The 16635-nt window shown below is 42.1% G+C and overlaps 1 protein-coding gene across 1 annotated transcript in view; it reads right to left on the bottom strand.

Annotated features, from left to right (window-relative positions):
* The window catches only part of LOC126175339 (protein RER1), a 72219-nt gene extending 56070 nt beyond the window's left edge, over positions 1–16149 (bottom strand). Inside the window, exons 1-2 of the mRNA XM_049922060.1 lie at positions 15990–16149; positions 15656–15783 (exon numbers count right to left, since the gene is read on the bottom strand). Coding sequence (XP_049778017.1) covers positions 15656–15727 — 72 coding nt within the window. The 5' untranslated portion in view covers positions 15728–15783; positions 15990–16149. The remainder of the gene's footprint in view (positions 1–15655; positions 15784–15989) is intronic.
* Between the last annotated feature and the right edge of the window lie 486 nt (positions 16150–16635).

Here is a 16635-nt window from a genome sequence, read left to right as displayed (position 1 = left end):
AAAATCAGAGATTATAGGATAAATAAACATTATCCACAATAATTTTGATCTCTGGCATTTTTACAGAAAGGACTGAAGATGAAAAATTTTGAAATGCTATTAGAAAACAAATGTACGAAACACTCATGCACCTCTCAAAGTCAGTGAACTTAGGACTCAGTGTATCACTCTCTTACATTGCGAGACACTTACATACTGCTATTCACTCCCAGCTACATCGGCATGTATGCTAGGGCAGTAGATCCAAGCCTAGTTTTAAATTCATGTAAATGAGAAGAATGTATTAACTTATTACATGTCTATTGAAGAAAAAGATACTTCAAAGTGTTATCTTTGTTGAAATGTGTCTCAGTATGCAAGAAAACCTGGATACTTCCTCTTCCTTGTGATGGGCAGAGTTGGGAATTAAACTAACTGTACAAAAAATTAAATCATACAATGGAAAATCCAGGATGGAATGTAACAATATTGTGAAAAGGAAAATTGCTACTCACCATAGAGCAAAGATGCTGAGCCGCAGATAGGTACAACAAAAGGACTGTCACAAATACAGCTTTCAGCCAGTAAGGCCTTCGTCAAAATTGCACTAGTGTGTACGTGTGTGTGTGTCGTCTAATTTTGACGAAGGCCTTACTGGACGAAAGCTACATTTGTGACAGTCTTTTTGTTGTGCCTATCTGCGACTCAGCATCTCCTTTGTACAGAAAGTTATTAATATTAACAATTTTAATGGTGTGAGGTAAAGGATGTTATATTTTAACAGTAACACTAGCAGCAGTCAACTCTTCTTTTGTTCAACACACAACTCAACGTGTTTCTAGAGACTACGTTCTCTTCACTAAGAAATATACTGACATATTTGCAGTTTCATAAAATAAAATAAATAAAACACAGTTGACTGTAGTACTCAAACTGTCAACTTCAGTGAGTAGTCATCACATTTCACACATCATTGCATACCAGGCTGCATCCTTCTGATCTCCTGTGGGCTCCAAAAGTGTAAAGTCCACACTTCTCCAGGTGTGTGCAAGTTGTGGACTGACAAAACCACATAATTATAGAGTAAATGCAGCCATCTGGCTCAACCATAATGCTATTATTTTGTTCAACAACTTTTTTTCAATTAAAGATGCTGCCATCTATGATCATTGGCCTGTATCGATTTTATCATAGAAGTATTACAAATTCATGCATCTGCTTTAAAAAAATTCTAAAGTGCCATTAAGAAATATGGTTCCATTGTTTTCACTTGTGCCTCAAGAATATTGTCATTTTCTTTCCTTCAACGACCATATCTAATTCTCCCAACAAGTCGAGTTTACTTTGTCCTTTCTTTCTATGTGCAGGATTTCTATGTCATTTTCTGTTTCCTTAAGGGAATGGTCCATTTCATGCACATGATTTGCAACAACTAATTTGTCATGGTTACTTAGTTCTGAATGCACCTTAACATTTCTTGTATATGTTCGACAACGTTCCTCCTGTCGGTCCACCATATTTTGTTTCACAGAAAACACAGCATATTTCATAAACTCTCACATTTCAAACTATTTTATCTTTTTACCAATATCACGCTTCGCATTACACCTCACTAGATTATTTGTCTGAAATACTATTTTGACACTAAGGCTTCAGAACATTCATGATCTTTTCATGATTAAAACTGAAACAGTTAAAACTTGTAATCAGCTGTGAAATTTCTATTAATTCAATGGTCTCCTGCCTTGAAATTTTATTGTATTTATGGAAATTCCCTTCCAATTAACTTAATTATTTCTTTAAGAGGAACATCAGAATATGAAATCTTGACATCCAGTGAAACCAAACGGAAAGAGTCAGTGACTGGTGTCTCACTAGTTTCATTAATCACAGCAATACTAATAACACACTAAATAGTTGTCCTCAACGATGTAAGTTTGTTCAGAATTTAGCTGAGTAATTAGTTACCTTACAGGATGGGCTATTTCTACAGTTGGGTCGTTAGCTTTATGCATATTCTTCAGAGACCTTAATTAACATGGTGTTGCATTCATAATTAACCATCTTTTGGGCATTTGTTTGTGGGTAATATGCCGAAAAAAAGCCTTGGGATTCCAGTGTTTTAGGAACAATGGTTGACATTTCTATCAATGACCTAGAAGTTGTTGTGGTTGGTTTGATGCAGCTCTCCACACTTCTCTGTACTGTGCAAGCTTCTTCATCTCCAAGTAACTAATGCAACCTACTACATCCTGATGAATCTGCTAAAGTGTATTTATCTCTTTGTCTCCCTCTACAATTTTTACTCTCCACGCATCCCTCCAGTACTAAATTGGTGATCCCTTGATGCCTCAGAACGTGTCCTACCAAACGACCCCTTCTTTTAATCAGGTTGTGCCACAAATTCCTCTTCTCCCCAATTCTGTTCAGTACCTCCTCATTAGTTATGTGATCCACTCATCTAATCTTCAGCATTCTTCTGTAACACCACATTTCAAATGCTTCTATTCCCCTCTTGTCTAAACTATTTATCATCCATGTTTCACTTCTATACATGGCTGCACTCCATACAAATACTTTCAGAAAAAGACTTCCTGACAAATCTATACATGATGTTAACAAATTTCTCTTCTTCAGAAACACTTTCCTTGCCATAGCCAGTCTACATTTTATATCCTCCCTACTTCAACCATCATCAGTTATTTTGCTCCGAAAATAGCAAAACTCATCTACCACTTTAGGTGTCTCATTTCCTAATCTAATTCCTCAGCATCACCTGATTTAATTAGGCTACATTCCATTATCTTTGTTTTGCTTTTGTTGATGTTCATCTTATTTCCTCCTTTCAGGACACTGTCCATTCCATTCAACTGCTCTTCCAGGTCCTTTGCTGTCTCTGACAGAATTACAATGTCATCGGCGAACCTCAAAGTTTTTATTTCTTCTCCACGGATTTTAATTCCTATTCCAAATTTTTCTTTTGTTTCCTTTACTGCTTGCTCAATATAAAGATTGAATAACATTGGGGAGAGGCTACAACCCTGTCTCACTACCTTCCCAACCACTGTTTCTCTTTCATGTCCCTCGACTTTTATAACTGCCATCTGGTTTCTGTACAAATTGCAAAAAGTCTTTCGCTCCCTGTATTTTACCCCTGCCACCCTCAGAATTTGAAAGAGTCTTCCAATCAACATTGTCAAAAGCTTTCTCTAAGTCTACAAATGCTAGAAACGTAGGTTTGCCTTTCCTTAATCTAGCTTCCAAGATAAGTCGTAGGGTCAGTATTGCCTCACATGTGCCAACATTTCTACGGAATCCAAACATATCTTCCCAGAAGTCAGCTTCTACCGATTTTTCCATTCGTTGGTAAAGAATATATGATAGTATTTTGCAATTGTGATGGTTGGTTGGTTTAAGGGGGAGAGGGGGGGGGGGGGGGGGGACCAAACTGCTAGGTCATCGGGCCCTCGTTCCGATTCAAATAATTCCACAAGGGTGGGAGTAAAAAAACACAGCTGGAAGAAAGGAGAAAACCACAAGAACGACAGAAGGGCAAAAAACACTAAAATGGACAAAATCAGACAAGAAACCCACAGAGATACACAAGAAACATGTAGAAGGGATCAAAACGAAAGAGCAGATTACCATGGTTGGCTGACCATGAGAATAAAAATGAGAAGCCAGCCACTGTGCAACACATTAAAATCCCCACCCTAAAAGCACTAGAGTGGAGGACACTAAGGAACAAAGGACATGCGCTAAAACTTAGATAAAATGATAAAACCCACCCTCACGAATAAAATGTAAAATTAAAGCTGCTGTTGAGGCAGTGTTGCCCAACACCGAAGATAGGGTGCTGGGAAAGTTAAAAGTCCGCTGTAGAGTGGCTAAAAGGGGGCAGTCCAGCAAGAGGTGGACGACCGTCATTTGTGAGCCACAGTGACACCGAGGTGGGTCCTCACTACAGAGGAAGTAACCATGTGTTAGCCATGTATGGTCAATGCGGAGTCGGCAGAGGACAACTGATTCCCCGTGAGAGTACAGCGTGGAAGACTTCCACACATTCATCGTCTCCTTAATGACACACAGTTTGTTGCGCATGCTGTTATCCCATTCCATCTCCCAAAGCCGAAGAACCCTGCAGCGTAAAACAGAATGCAGTTCAGTTTCAGAGATGCCCATCTCCAGAAGCTGTTTGGCCAGCCTGTCGGCAAGTTCGTTACCTGGGATTTCGATGAGTCCTGGAGTCCACACAAACACCACTGAACGACAGGATCGTTCCAGGGCATAGATGGACTCCTGAATGGATGCTACTAAAGGATGGCAAGGATAGCTAGGCAAACAACACAGCGGTGCACTGGGTCAAGTAAACACAATGCTAAGGGTGCTGCCGAACTGTAAACCAGACTCCCATTGTCAAGGCAGGATTGAACAAGGGCTCTGTAGAGCTGCAGCAGTGTAGAGCAATCTGCTCTCCAGTTGGTGTTGCTCAGGCAGCGGAGGGCATTGAGGTGCTGCCAGTACATCTGTTTAAGCTGACAAAGGTGAGGTAGCCAAGTCAACTGGGCATCAAAAACGAGTCCTAAGAATCGATACGTCTCCACTACAGTGAATCGATCGTCATTAAGGTAAAGTTCTGGTTCTGGATGAATGGTGCTACGCTAACAGAAATGCACGACACACGACTTTGTGGCTGAAAACTGGAATCCGTCGCCTAGAGCCCATGATTGCACCTTGTGAATGGCTTCCTGTAGGCTCCGCTCAGGAACACAGGTACTGGACGAGCAGTACGAAATGCAGAAGTCATCCACATACACAGAAGGCGAGACTGATGGCCCTAAAGCTGCTGCTAAACTTAACAGCCACTAAAATTAGAGAGACACTCAATACGGAGCCCTGTGGAATGCCATTCTCCTGAATATGGGGAGGGGGGGGGGGGAGGGGCAGGGGACTATGGCAGGCACCAACTTGGAAACAGAAAGAACGGAGCCACAGGGAGTTTTGGATAAAAATTGTGAGCGGGCCCTGGAGATCCCACTCATACAAGGTGGCAAGGATGTGATGTAGCCAGGTCGTGCCATAAGCTTTAAGTAAGTCAAAAAAGATGGCAAGCAGATATTGGCGTCTGGAAAAGGCTGATCCAATCGCAGACTCGAGGGACACAAGATTATCAGTGGTACAGAGACCCTGGCGGAAGCCACCCTGACATGGAGCCAGTAGGCCACATGACTCCAGGACCCAACGCAACCGTCAACACACCATACATTCCAGCAGCTTACCAAAAAAGTTGGTGAGGCTGACGGGCCGGTAGCTATTCACATCAAGCGGGTTTTGACCAGGTTTGAGCATTGGAATGATGGTACTTTCCCGCCATTGCGATGGAAAGATGGCGTTGCACCAGATCCGGTTGAAGATGACAAGGAGATGTGGCTTATAGGCAGATGAGAGATATTTTATCACCTGACTGTGGATCCGATACGGCTCAGGAGCTGTTTCGGGGCAATGTGCGAGGGCGCTGAGCAGCTCCCACTCTGTAAATGGGGTGTTATAGGGTTCACTGTGGAGACTTTCCTTTCCATCCACTATTTGTGGGTGCGAAAGGCTGGGGAAAGTTCTCCGACGCAGAGGCTCGAGCATAGTGCTCAGCAAAGTGCTCGGCAATCGTATTTGAGTCTGAAGGTAACATGACATTTACGTCAATGTCAGGGACACCTGTTAGGGACTGGTACCCAAAAAGACATTTGATCTTCGTCCAGACTTGGGAAGATGACGTATGGCACCCAATTGTCAACACATACCTCTCCCAACACTCCTGTTTCTGTCGTTTTATAAACTGGTGAATGTGGGCATGGAGCCACTTAAAGGCTAATAGGTGCTCTAGGGAAGGGTACCACTTACGTCACTGTAGAGCTTGCCGACACACTTTAATAGCCTCAGTGAATTCCGGCAACCACAAAGGAACTGTCTTTCGCTGGGGGCACCCTAAAGAATGAGGGACTGCATTTTCTACCGCAGAAACAGATGTTGGAAAGGAAAGAAAAGTCGCCACAACGAACACTATAACGCCCCATTTACAGAGTGGGAGCTGCTCAGCGCCCTTCCACATTGTACCGCAGGAACATATTAGATATCTTGGCGACAAACAGACCTGATCTTTTTAAGGAAGATCATCTAGAAGAAGGTACTAGCGACCATACTGTCGCTGTGGCTTTTACGTCAGTGGAAGTTGCAAAAAACCAAAGAAACAGCATAGAGTTTTCTTGTTTGGGAAAGCAAATAAAAGTGTAATTAATAAATATCTTTATAGTCAGTGCCAAGCATTCACCACGAGTCACAAAGATATTGAGCATCTATTGTTGGAACTTAAAGTATGCGCCTAGCAAAAGTATAGGCGAGAGAAAGGATCCAACATGGTACAACAAACATATTAGGAAGTTGCTGAGAAAGCAGAGAATTTTGCACAGTCATTTTAAACGTAGTCACTGCCCTGCTGACAAACAGAAATTATGCGAAATGAAAGCTGTCAGAAGGACGAAGAGATTCTTTTACGAATTTGAAAGCAATATTTTATCTGCAGATTCTAAAAATAACTCCAAAAAATTTTGGTCGTACATAAAATCTACGAACACTACAAATGTTTCAACACCTTCTCTTGCTGACAGTTGGGTAATGTAACTGATGATGATAAACAGATGGCTGAAATTCTAAACCTAGCTTTCAAAAACTCGTTTATGGTAAAGGACTGCAACACCATTCCCCTTTTAGTTATCGAACAAATGAAAGGATGGCTGACATAGTGTTTAGTGTGTCTGGGATTGTGAAACAGTTAAGAGCCTTAGACACCAGGAAGGCATCTGGCCCAGATGGTATCCCCGTAAGATTTTACGTCTACTATGCTACAAATATAGCGCAATTCTTATCCATCATCTATCAGAGATCATTGGAACAGCGGAAAGTTCCACGGGCCTGGAAGAAGGCCCAGGTCATAGCAATCTATAAAAAGGGTAGAAAATAGGATGCACATAATTACCAGCCAATTTCACTGGCATCAGTTTGTTGTAGAATCATGGAACATATTTCGTGTTCAGACATAATGACCTTTCCAGACTGAGAAGCTCATCTGCAGAAACCAGCACAGTTTTAGGAAACAGCGGCCATGCGAGACATAGCTGGCCCTCTTTGTGCATGATAAACAACAAGCTCTAGATACTGGCTCCCAGGTTGATACCATATTTCTCGACTTTCGAAAGATGTTCGACTCAGTTCCGCACAGTCGTTTGCTACAAAAAGTGCGTTCTTACGGTCTATCTGATGACATATGCGGTTGGATAGGAAGTTTTCTAACAGACAGGGAGCAGTATGCTGTCCTGAATGGGTGACTTCAACAGAAACAAGTGTAACATCAGGTGTGCCCCAGGGTAACAGCTCTGCTTTTTACGATTTACATAAACGATCTGGTTGATGGTATTGACAGCAGCATTAGACTGTTTGCCGATGATGCTGTAGTCTACAGGAAAGTAGTACCACATGAAAGCTGTGAACAAATCAATGAGGATTTGCAGTAAATAAATGTGTGGTGTTGACTGGCAGTTATCTCTCAATATTAGAAAGTGTAACCCACTGTGTGTAACAAGGCGAAAATCCCCATTAATGTACAATTACAAAATAGATGCCCAATCTTTGGAAGTGGTAACGTCTGTCAAGTATCTGGGTGTGACAGTTCGAAGTGATCTCAAATGGAATGATCAGATTACACAGGTAACGGTCAAGGTGAACTCTAGATTGCGGTTTATTGGTAGAATCATGAAGCGATGCAGTCCTTCAACAAGGGAAATAGCTTACAATATGTTAGTTTGTCCAAGTATTGGAGTATTGTTCATCTGTATGGGACCCTTACCAATTAGGTCTGATTCAAGAGATTGAGAAAGTCCAAAGAAGAGCAGCATGATTCGTGACGGGTACATTTAGCCATTGCGAGAGCGTTACAAATCTCAAAGAAAGTTTGAAATGGGACACACTTGCAGACAGACGGCGTGCTAAACAGAAGGGGCTGCTCACTACATTCCGAAATCCGATCTTCACCGAGGATGTAGAGCACATATTATTACCACCAACTTACGAACTGCACAATGATCACCATTAAAAGATAAGGGAAGTAAGAGCTCATACTGAGGCATTCAGACAGTCGTTTTTCCCTCGCACGATCCACAAGTGGAACAGAGGGGCGGAAATATGACTTTGGCGTGAATTGTGCCCTCCGCAACACCACTTGGTGGCTAGCAGAGTACATATGTAGATGTAGCAACAATCGGCGTAGTGACCTGCTCAATGGCACCATGTGGGGGAGATTCAGCAGCGACAGCAGAGGTAAAGGCTTCCCAGTCTGCCTTGTTTAAAGCCCATCTGGGTAGTCATCCGTTGGCATGACGCCAGGGGAGTGACATGAAAATGGGGACGTGCCGCTACCATACAGGTCATGTGCTTTCCAGTGGATAGATAGGACAAGGCCAGACTGCTAACCGGGAGATCAATGGTCGAACATGTGCCATGTGCCACATTGAAATGTGTGAGGGTACCTGTATTTAAGAGGCAGAGGTCAAGTTGTGACAGTAAATTTTTGACCTCCCTACCTTGGCCAGTAAACATAGCGCCACCCCACAAGGGGTTATGCGCATTAGAATATCCCAAAAGTAGTAAAGGTTTATGGAGTTGATCAATCAGTGCAACCAATATGTTCAGGGGTACTGCACCATCTGGAGGAAGATATACATTGCAGACAGCTATTTCCTGTGCCATCCTTATCCTGACAGCCACAGCTTCAAGTGGGGTTTGAAGGGGCAGAGGTTCACTATATACTGAGAACAGGACATAGATGCAGACTCCACCTGACACACAATTATAGTTGCTATGGTCCCTGTAATATCCCTTATAGCCACAGAGGGCAGGGGTCCACATTGCCGGGAACCAGGTTTCCTTGAGGGTAATGCAAAAAGCGAGTGTAAGGCTTATCAGTTGCTGTAGCTCAGCCAGGTGTTGGAAAAAACTACCACTTCCACTGGAGGATTACATGATCGTGAGACTGGGAAGGCATGAAACACTCAATGAGGTAGTCTACGCCTCAGTCATCTGCTACCACCAGATGAGTACCTGTGCGATTGACATCCATTGTATCTGAGAACCCAGCAAGCTCTAGGTCCTCAGCAGATGACAGAATCTCCACCTCATCCTCAGACACAGAGCTTGTAGGTAGTGGTAGTGATGTGGGTGCCACCGCAGTGCCTTGGTTCTTGGGGGTCTTTATCTTTTTAGGTTTCTCTTGCTACTCCTTAGGTTTGTCCAGCTGGGAGGGCTTCACTGATTCAGTCTCAGGGACTGAAGAGGACTGAAGCCCTAGGACCAGCTACCTGCAGTTGATTCCGCCACTGGCGGGTGTCAGTTTTGCCACTGGTAGGAACCTGGGAAGGGAGTGACCCAAGGGATACTTTCATGGTGAGAGGAGCCGCAGGAGACTTATGCTTCTCCGGCTGAGAATTGGGGACTGATGTACGTCCCTCATGGCTGGTGTGTCAGGCGGGGGTTGCTATGAAGTAGGTTGTGCAGGAGCAACAGGGAGGGAGGTGCCCCCCATGGCTCAGAGCCAACTGTACGAGGCGGAACGGAAGATGGTAGAACTGTTGTCATAGTGGCAGCATAGGTTGACGTCATATGCACAGCATGTAGCCTCTGATATTTTCTCTTAGCCTCAGTGTAAGTCAGTTGGTCCAGGGTCTTGTATTCCATTATTTTTCCTTCTTTCTTTCTTTCTGGAGAATCTTGCAGTCTAGCAAGCAAGGCAAATGGTGCTCTCCGTAGCTGACACAGATGGGAGGTGGGGCACAGGGAGTATTGAGAAGTGAAGCATATCCCGACAGGAGACACTGGAAGTACAGCGGGTAGACATATGGTCGAACTTCCAGCACTTAAAGCACCACATTAGGGGAGGGATATATGGCTCTACATCACAGTGGTAGACCATCACCCTGACCTCCTCAGGTAATGTGTCACCCTCGAAGGCCAAGATGAAGACACCGGTGGTAACCTGGTTATCCCTCGGACCCCAGTGGACGCGCCGGACGAAATGGACACCAGGCTGCTCTAAATTGGCGCACAACTCATTATCAGACTGCAAAAGAAGGTCCCTGTGAAATATGATACCCTAGACAATATTTGAGCTCTTATGGGGCATGATGGAAACGAAAACATTCCCAGCTTGTCACGGGTGAGTAGTGCCCATGACTGGGCAGAGGATGGTGTTTTGATAACAACCAGCCCAGACCGAATTTTGGACAAGCCCTCCACCTCCCCAAACTTGTCCTCTAAATGCTCCAAAAAACTGAGGTTCCATTGGCAAGAAAGATTCCCCATCAACTCCTGTACATACGAGGTACCAGGTTGAATAAGCTTCGCTGCCATCCTTAGCATGGCACGATTTAGGGTCGTATTTCTTAGCATTGAAGTTAGATCTTTATCGTTTAGAGACTTCTGGTGTTTGATCACCAGCAAGAGATGATATACACTTCATGGTGTATTATCTGCCCTGAAGGCACTCACTCCAACCAGGGGACCTCCCCACGGGTACCACCCAGCGACAGCAAAGGCCACCTGGCAGGATGGCCTTTGTCGGGAGTCCAGATGACCCTGGGTGACAGGCGTCTACTCCTTGGCATATGTGGAGAGTTAAGGGTGCAGGCATCAGCAGAGCGATCCCTGTGTGGTCAGGGGGCTACAACCAACAGGTACATGGTGGCCCCACCACAACAGACTGTCTACCGTGCTGGATATCAGGCGCAAACAAGCCAAGAAGTCCATTATTGCCAACAGCACAGAGAGTTATACTGCACAGAGGATGGAGGAAAATGCACCCAGGAAGGTGATCTCGCCCAACAGCTAGAGAATGAGTGGAAGTGCAGATCCGTGTCGAAGCATGCGAGAGGTCTCGGCACATAATGGACACTATGCACCATGTAAGGCACCCTTCCCCAATTGGTTCGCTCTTTGGGAAAATGCTGACAAATGGAGGTCAAATACTACAGGGGACCATCACAAAGGACAAAATGTGTTAGATGCCTTTTAGTCCTCTCTCACAACAGGCGGGAATACCTCAGGCCTATTCTAACCCCCGGACCCACAGGAGGATGCAACTGTGACTTATTAAACTGCTAGTTCGGTAATTTTCACACCTGTCAATATATGCTTTATTTGGGATTGGAATTATTATAGTCTTCTCGAAGTCTGAGGGTATTTCATCTGTCTCATACATCTTGCTTACCAAATGGTAGTTTTGTCAGGGCTGGCTCTCCCAAGACTATCAGTAGTTCTACTGGAATATTGTCTACTCCCAGTGCCTTTTTTTGACTTAGGTCTTTCAGTGCTCTGTCAAATTCTTCATGCAGTATCATATCTCCCATTCCATCTACATCCTCTTCCATTTCCATGATATTGCCCTTGTATAGCCCCTCTATATACTCCTATCTTTCTGCTTTCCGTTCTTTGCTTAGGAATGGTTTTCCATCTGAGCTCTTGATATTCATGCAAGTGGTTGTCTTTTCTCCAAAGGTCTCTTTGATTTTCCTGTAGGCAGTATCTATTTTACCCTTAGTGATGTATGCCTCTAAAGCCTTACATTTGTCCTCTAGCCATCCCTGATTAGCCATTTTGCACTTCCTGTCAATCTCATTTTTGAGATGTTTGTATTCCTTTTTTCCTGCATCATTTACTGCATTCTTATATTTTCTCCTTTCATCAATTAAATTTAGTATCTCTTCTGTTACCCAAGGATTTCTACTAGCTCTTGCCTTTTTACCTACTTGACCCCCTTCTGCCTTCACTATTCCATCTCTGAAAGTTACCCATTCTTTTTCCATTGTATTTCTTTCCCCTGTCAGTCGTTCCCTAATGCTCTTTCTGAAACACTCTAAAATCTCTAGTTCTTAGAGTTTATCCAGTCCCCATGTCCTTAAATTCCCATGTTTTTGCATCTTCTTCAGTTTTAATCTAGAGTTCATAACCAATAGATTGTGGCCAGAGTCCACATCTGCCCCTAGAAATTACAATTTAGAACCTCGTTCTTAAATCTCTGTCTTACCATGATATAATCTATCTGAAATCCTCCAGTGTCTCCAGGCTTCTTCCACATATACAATGTCCTTTCATGACTTTTAAACCAAGTGTTAGCAATGATTAAGTTATGCTCTGCACAGAATTCTACCAGGTGGCTTCCGCTTTCATTCCTTACCCTCAGTACATATTCATCTAGTACTTTTCCTTCTCTTCCTTTTCCTACTATCGAATTCCAGTCCCCATGACAAATTTTCATCTCCCTTAACTATCTAAATAATTCTTTTATCACATCACAGATTTCTTCAATCTCTTCATCATCTGCAGAGCTAGTTGGCATATAAACTTCTACTTCTGTGGTAGGCGTGCGCTTCGTGTCTATCTTGCCTACAATAATATGTTCACTATGCTGTTTGTAGTAGCTTACCCGTACACCTATTTTTTTATTCATTATTAAACCTACTCCTGCATTACCCCTATTTGATTGTGTGTTTATAACCCTGTTTTCACCTGACCAGAGGTCTTGTTCCTTTTGCCGCCAAACTTCAAAAATTCCCACCATATCTAATTTTAACCTATCCATTTCCCTTTTTAAATTTTCTAACCTACCTTGCCCGATTAAGGGCTCCGACATTCCATACACCGACCCGTAGAATGCCAGTTCTCTTTCTCCTGATAATGTCCTCCTGCGTAGTCCCCACCAACAGATCTGAATGGGGGACAATTTTATCTCTGGAATACTTCACCCAAGAGGACACTATCATCACTTAACCATACAGTAAAGCTGCATGCCCTCGGGGAAAATTATGGCTGTGGTTTCGCCCTGCTTTCAGCCATTCAGAGTACCAGCACAGCAAGGCTGTTTTGGTTTATGTTACAAGGCCAGATCAGTCTATGATCCAGACTGTTGCCCCTGCAACTACTGAAAAGGCTGGTGCCCCTCTTCAGGAACCACACATTTGTCTGGCCTCTCAACAGACACCCCTCCATTGTGGTTGCACCTAAGGTACTGCTATCTGTATCGCTGAGGCACGCAAGCCTCCCCACCAACGGCAAGGTCCATGATTCAGAGGGGCGGGAGGGGGTCGCCCTAGAAGATAAAACTGAGTTTTAGAACAGCCTAGAATATAAAGTTTTTAATTCTTGTAAAGTCATTTTGCATAAAGTTGTTTATTACAAATGTTATGTGGGCAACACTTTGTTGCTTGTTGATAGTTCCAAGGAAGATTCAGAAGAAATAGCAAATAAGCTTAATAATGCCCACACAAAAATTGAGTTCACTGTGCAGCGTGAAACTGACGGCAATTTACAGTTCCTCTCTTAACTTGAACATTTACAGGCAGGACAATAAGCATGCTTTTACAACTTACAGGAGATCGACAACAACCGATCCTGTAATTCCCAATTATTCTTGTCTTCCACAGGCTTGTAAAGAGGCTGATTTTGACAGCTTAGTACGTAGGGCAGTCCATGTGTCAATGAGCAGAAAGGGTCAAGGACTGAACTAAACATCCAGAAAAGATAGCGGTCAACATTTACATAGCAGTTAATGTCAATAAGTTGCTGTGTAAGAGTAATAAGAATAGGACTAAACAAACAAAGAAAATATGAAAGTAGTCACTAAGCCTTACAACCAAACAGTCTTCCAAAACTTGAATTTTTTTGAAGTTGGTTGGTTGATTTGGGGAAAGGGACCAAGCAGTGATCTCAGTGGTCCTATCAGATTAGGGAAGGATGGTTAAGAAAGTCAGTTGTGCCCTTTCAAAGGAACCATCCCTGCATTCGCCTGAAGTGGTTTAGGGAAATCACGGGAAACCTAATTCAGGATGGCTGGAAGTGAGTTTGAACCAGAAAGGAAAAAATTAGTAGTGGTATCCTCCACCATGCACCATATAGTGACCTGTGGAGTGTGTGTGTAGCTGTAGAAGATGATTTGCTGAACATAACCATAACCTCTTGCCCTTTGACAATAAACACTTCCCAAGTGATAAAGATACCTCAGAATTTTATCTCAGATGGCATTAGTGAGTGGAAATACATTAATGTTGCTTTGGTGGTAGTCCTCAGTCAAAGACAATGACTTATCAAATATTCCTCTTAACCTAAATATTGGACCTGAAAGCACATTCTAAAGATCAAGGTATCAGAATGACACTACTGGCTGCTGTGTCATGTGGTAGACCACTTTACATACACAGTACAATAAATTCTACAGATATCTGCTCAATAACACCTTTTGTATCACACTTAATCAAAAATAATTGTTATTATACTGAAGACATTCTAACTGAATATGTGACACAAAGCTATATCTACTAATGAATAGCAAAAAAAAAAAAAAAAAAAAATTGCTGGGTATAAATGAACATCCATGTAAGACATGAAGAGTTAATATGCACATCTAGTCATTCAGTTCAGCACACTATGAACCATTGCTGGGGTAAAAAACCACCACAGACTTGAACGTAGGGGAATAATCAACCTATATGAAGCAAGATGATTAACAGCAACATTGTTGTTTGTGTCACTGATGCACATACAAAGCAGTATACACAAGTGCAAAATTGGCAAAAACTCCAGTCAACTAAGCTATCAAATGTTATCTCTGCAGTAGGATACACCATACAGGAAAAATCAGACGTGTCTTGACTGGATTGTCTAATAAATTTACCTAATGATTTTGATAGATCAGTTGTAAACTAGCACATATTCAAATGCGTGCATTTGCATTTTCACACCATGTTCTTAGTAAGTCCCACTTTAAAGTACCCTAAAGTGAAAGCCCTACACCCACTACACAACACTACAGCTGAGTATCATATTTCACAATGAATTTTGATCATACTATACAAACAATATGAATTTGGCTGTAAGATACAATAATTCATATAGCATTTACACCTGACATGTAGTGAAGACACACACAATCACTATTTCAGTGTAGTTCTGTCCTATTCTTGCTAAAGTCAGCACAGTATTATCTTCTAAAATTAAGGCATAAGCAGCAACACACACACACACACACACACACACACACACACACACACACACACACACACACACAAAATTTGTTTGGAATGTTACAGAAAACTCCACCAAACCCCAGACTGAAAACTCAGTTTTGGAAAAAATTATGTTAAGGTTAGGGCAAAGTTATCGAATGTTGGTAGGTGAAATTTTCATTACGAGTTGGCAGACTTTTCCACACACAATTTCAGTGATAACTTGTTACCAACATCTTTACGATATATTACTATGCTAAGCATTGGATCATTTACGTAATATTTTATTAAATTTCGTAGTTACAAAATGCACATATCTCTGGGAAACAGTTGTACCGGTTAATTCGAACGTTTGTATTTAGAGAATTGAGAAGTATAAATAAAAACTGTATTTCTAGTTTGAGATACAAACCTGACAAGACCGCTCGTAACTACAAGCGAAAAGTTAGTCAAACGTGCCAACAGTTACAGCAACAACCATGTATATGCCTTTACATGAGCTCTGATAAGTACTTCATTCAAAAAAACGTAATGACTGTAAACGTCAAAACATCAATAACAACGTTATGAAAACATACCTGTTGCAATCTTTTCCAAAACAAAACGACAACGTTGCCTTTGGAATTCGATACGGTGTCATCGCCCTGCATCGTGCTCAGATTTACCCCACATCTACCTCCTCAGATCACGAAGTACAGCCTAATACCTAGAAACATCAGTAAAAATAAGGCACCTGTCACCACGCAAGTTATTGTCTACAGATGATTCGAGTAAATGTCCATGAAATTTATCGAGCATCATACATAAACAGGATCTTATATTATCTTCCTTTCTACAATTAATGTCATCGGGAACAAATTTCCCGTGACACACATGTTAAATATCACAAAGGACTTACTAAATTATACTCACTCTCAATCTCAGAGGACCGCTTCGCTACGTATTTCATACGGTCGAGTATATTGCATGGATAACACGTAAACCACGTAAAAACTATTATCATTAACACATGTATATATCCTACATGTCACCGTATCCATACACTCCACGTCGATCAAAGATCACATACGTTCAATCAACACAATCTGAGATAGGAACAAGGAGGTTAGAATGCTCGCTTTTGATAGGAACAAGACCATTCGTGTCTGTAGTATAATAATCTCTGACTACGAAAGTTCTTTCACGAATGCCAGAGGCAATTAAACCAAATACTAACAAGTACTGTATATTGTAATATTTTGTACGTATGTGTTTCTGATATCGTCTAGATATGGTATACTGCTTGCATACGCGATGAAAACCCCGTTTACAAACTTTCCTATGAATTTGTTGTTAAAGTAGCCACATGTAAATGAACTGTATATTTATTCATCCATTTAATCATTTCTTGTATATAATAAACAATATTGTGCTGGACAAGTAACTTTGCATTGAGCTGGAACCACACACGCAACAAAAGTGTCGCCACAGCTAGTGGCATACTGCAGTTGCGTTTCTGTTACATGTATGCAATTTCAGTTTATACTGTCGGAACTTCACGCAAAAAAAAGTTCAGCTT

This window comes from Schistocerca cancellata, chromosome 3 (genome assembly GCF_023864275.1).
Source record: "Schistocerca cancellata isolate TAMUIC-IGC-003103 chromosome 3, iqSchCanc2.1, whole genome shotgun sequence".
Classification (NCBI taxonomy): Eukaryota; Metazoa; Arthropoda; class Insecta; order Orthoptera; family Acrididae; genus Schistocerca; species Schistocerca cancellata.
The sequence above is the reverse complement of the archived record's forward strand: the minus strand, read 5'-3'. Positions and strand labels throughout refer to the sequence as shown.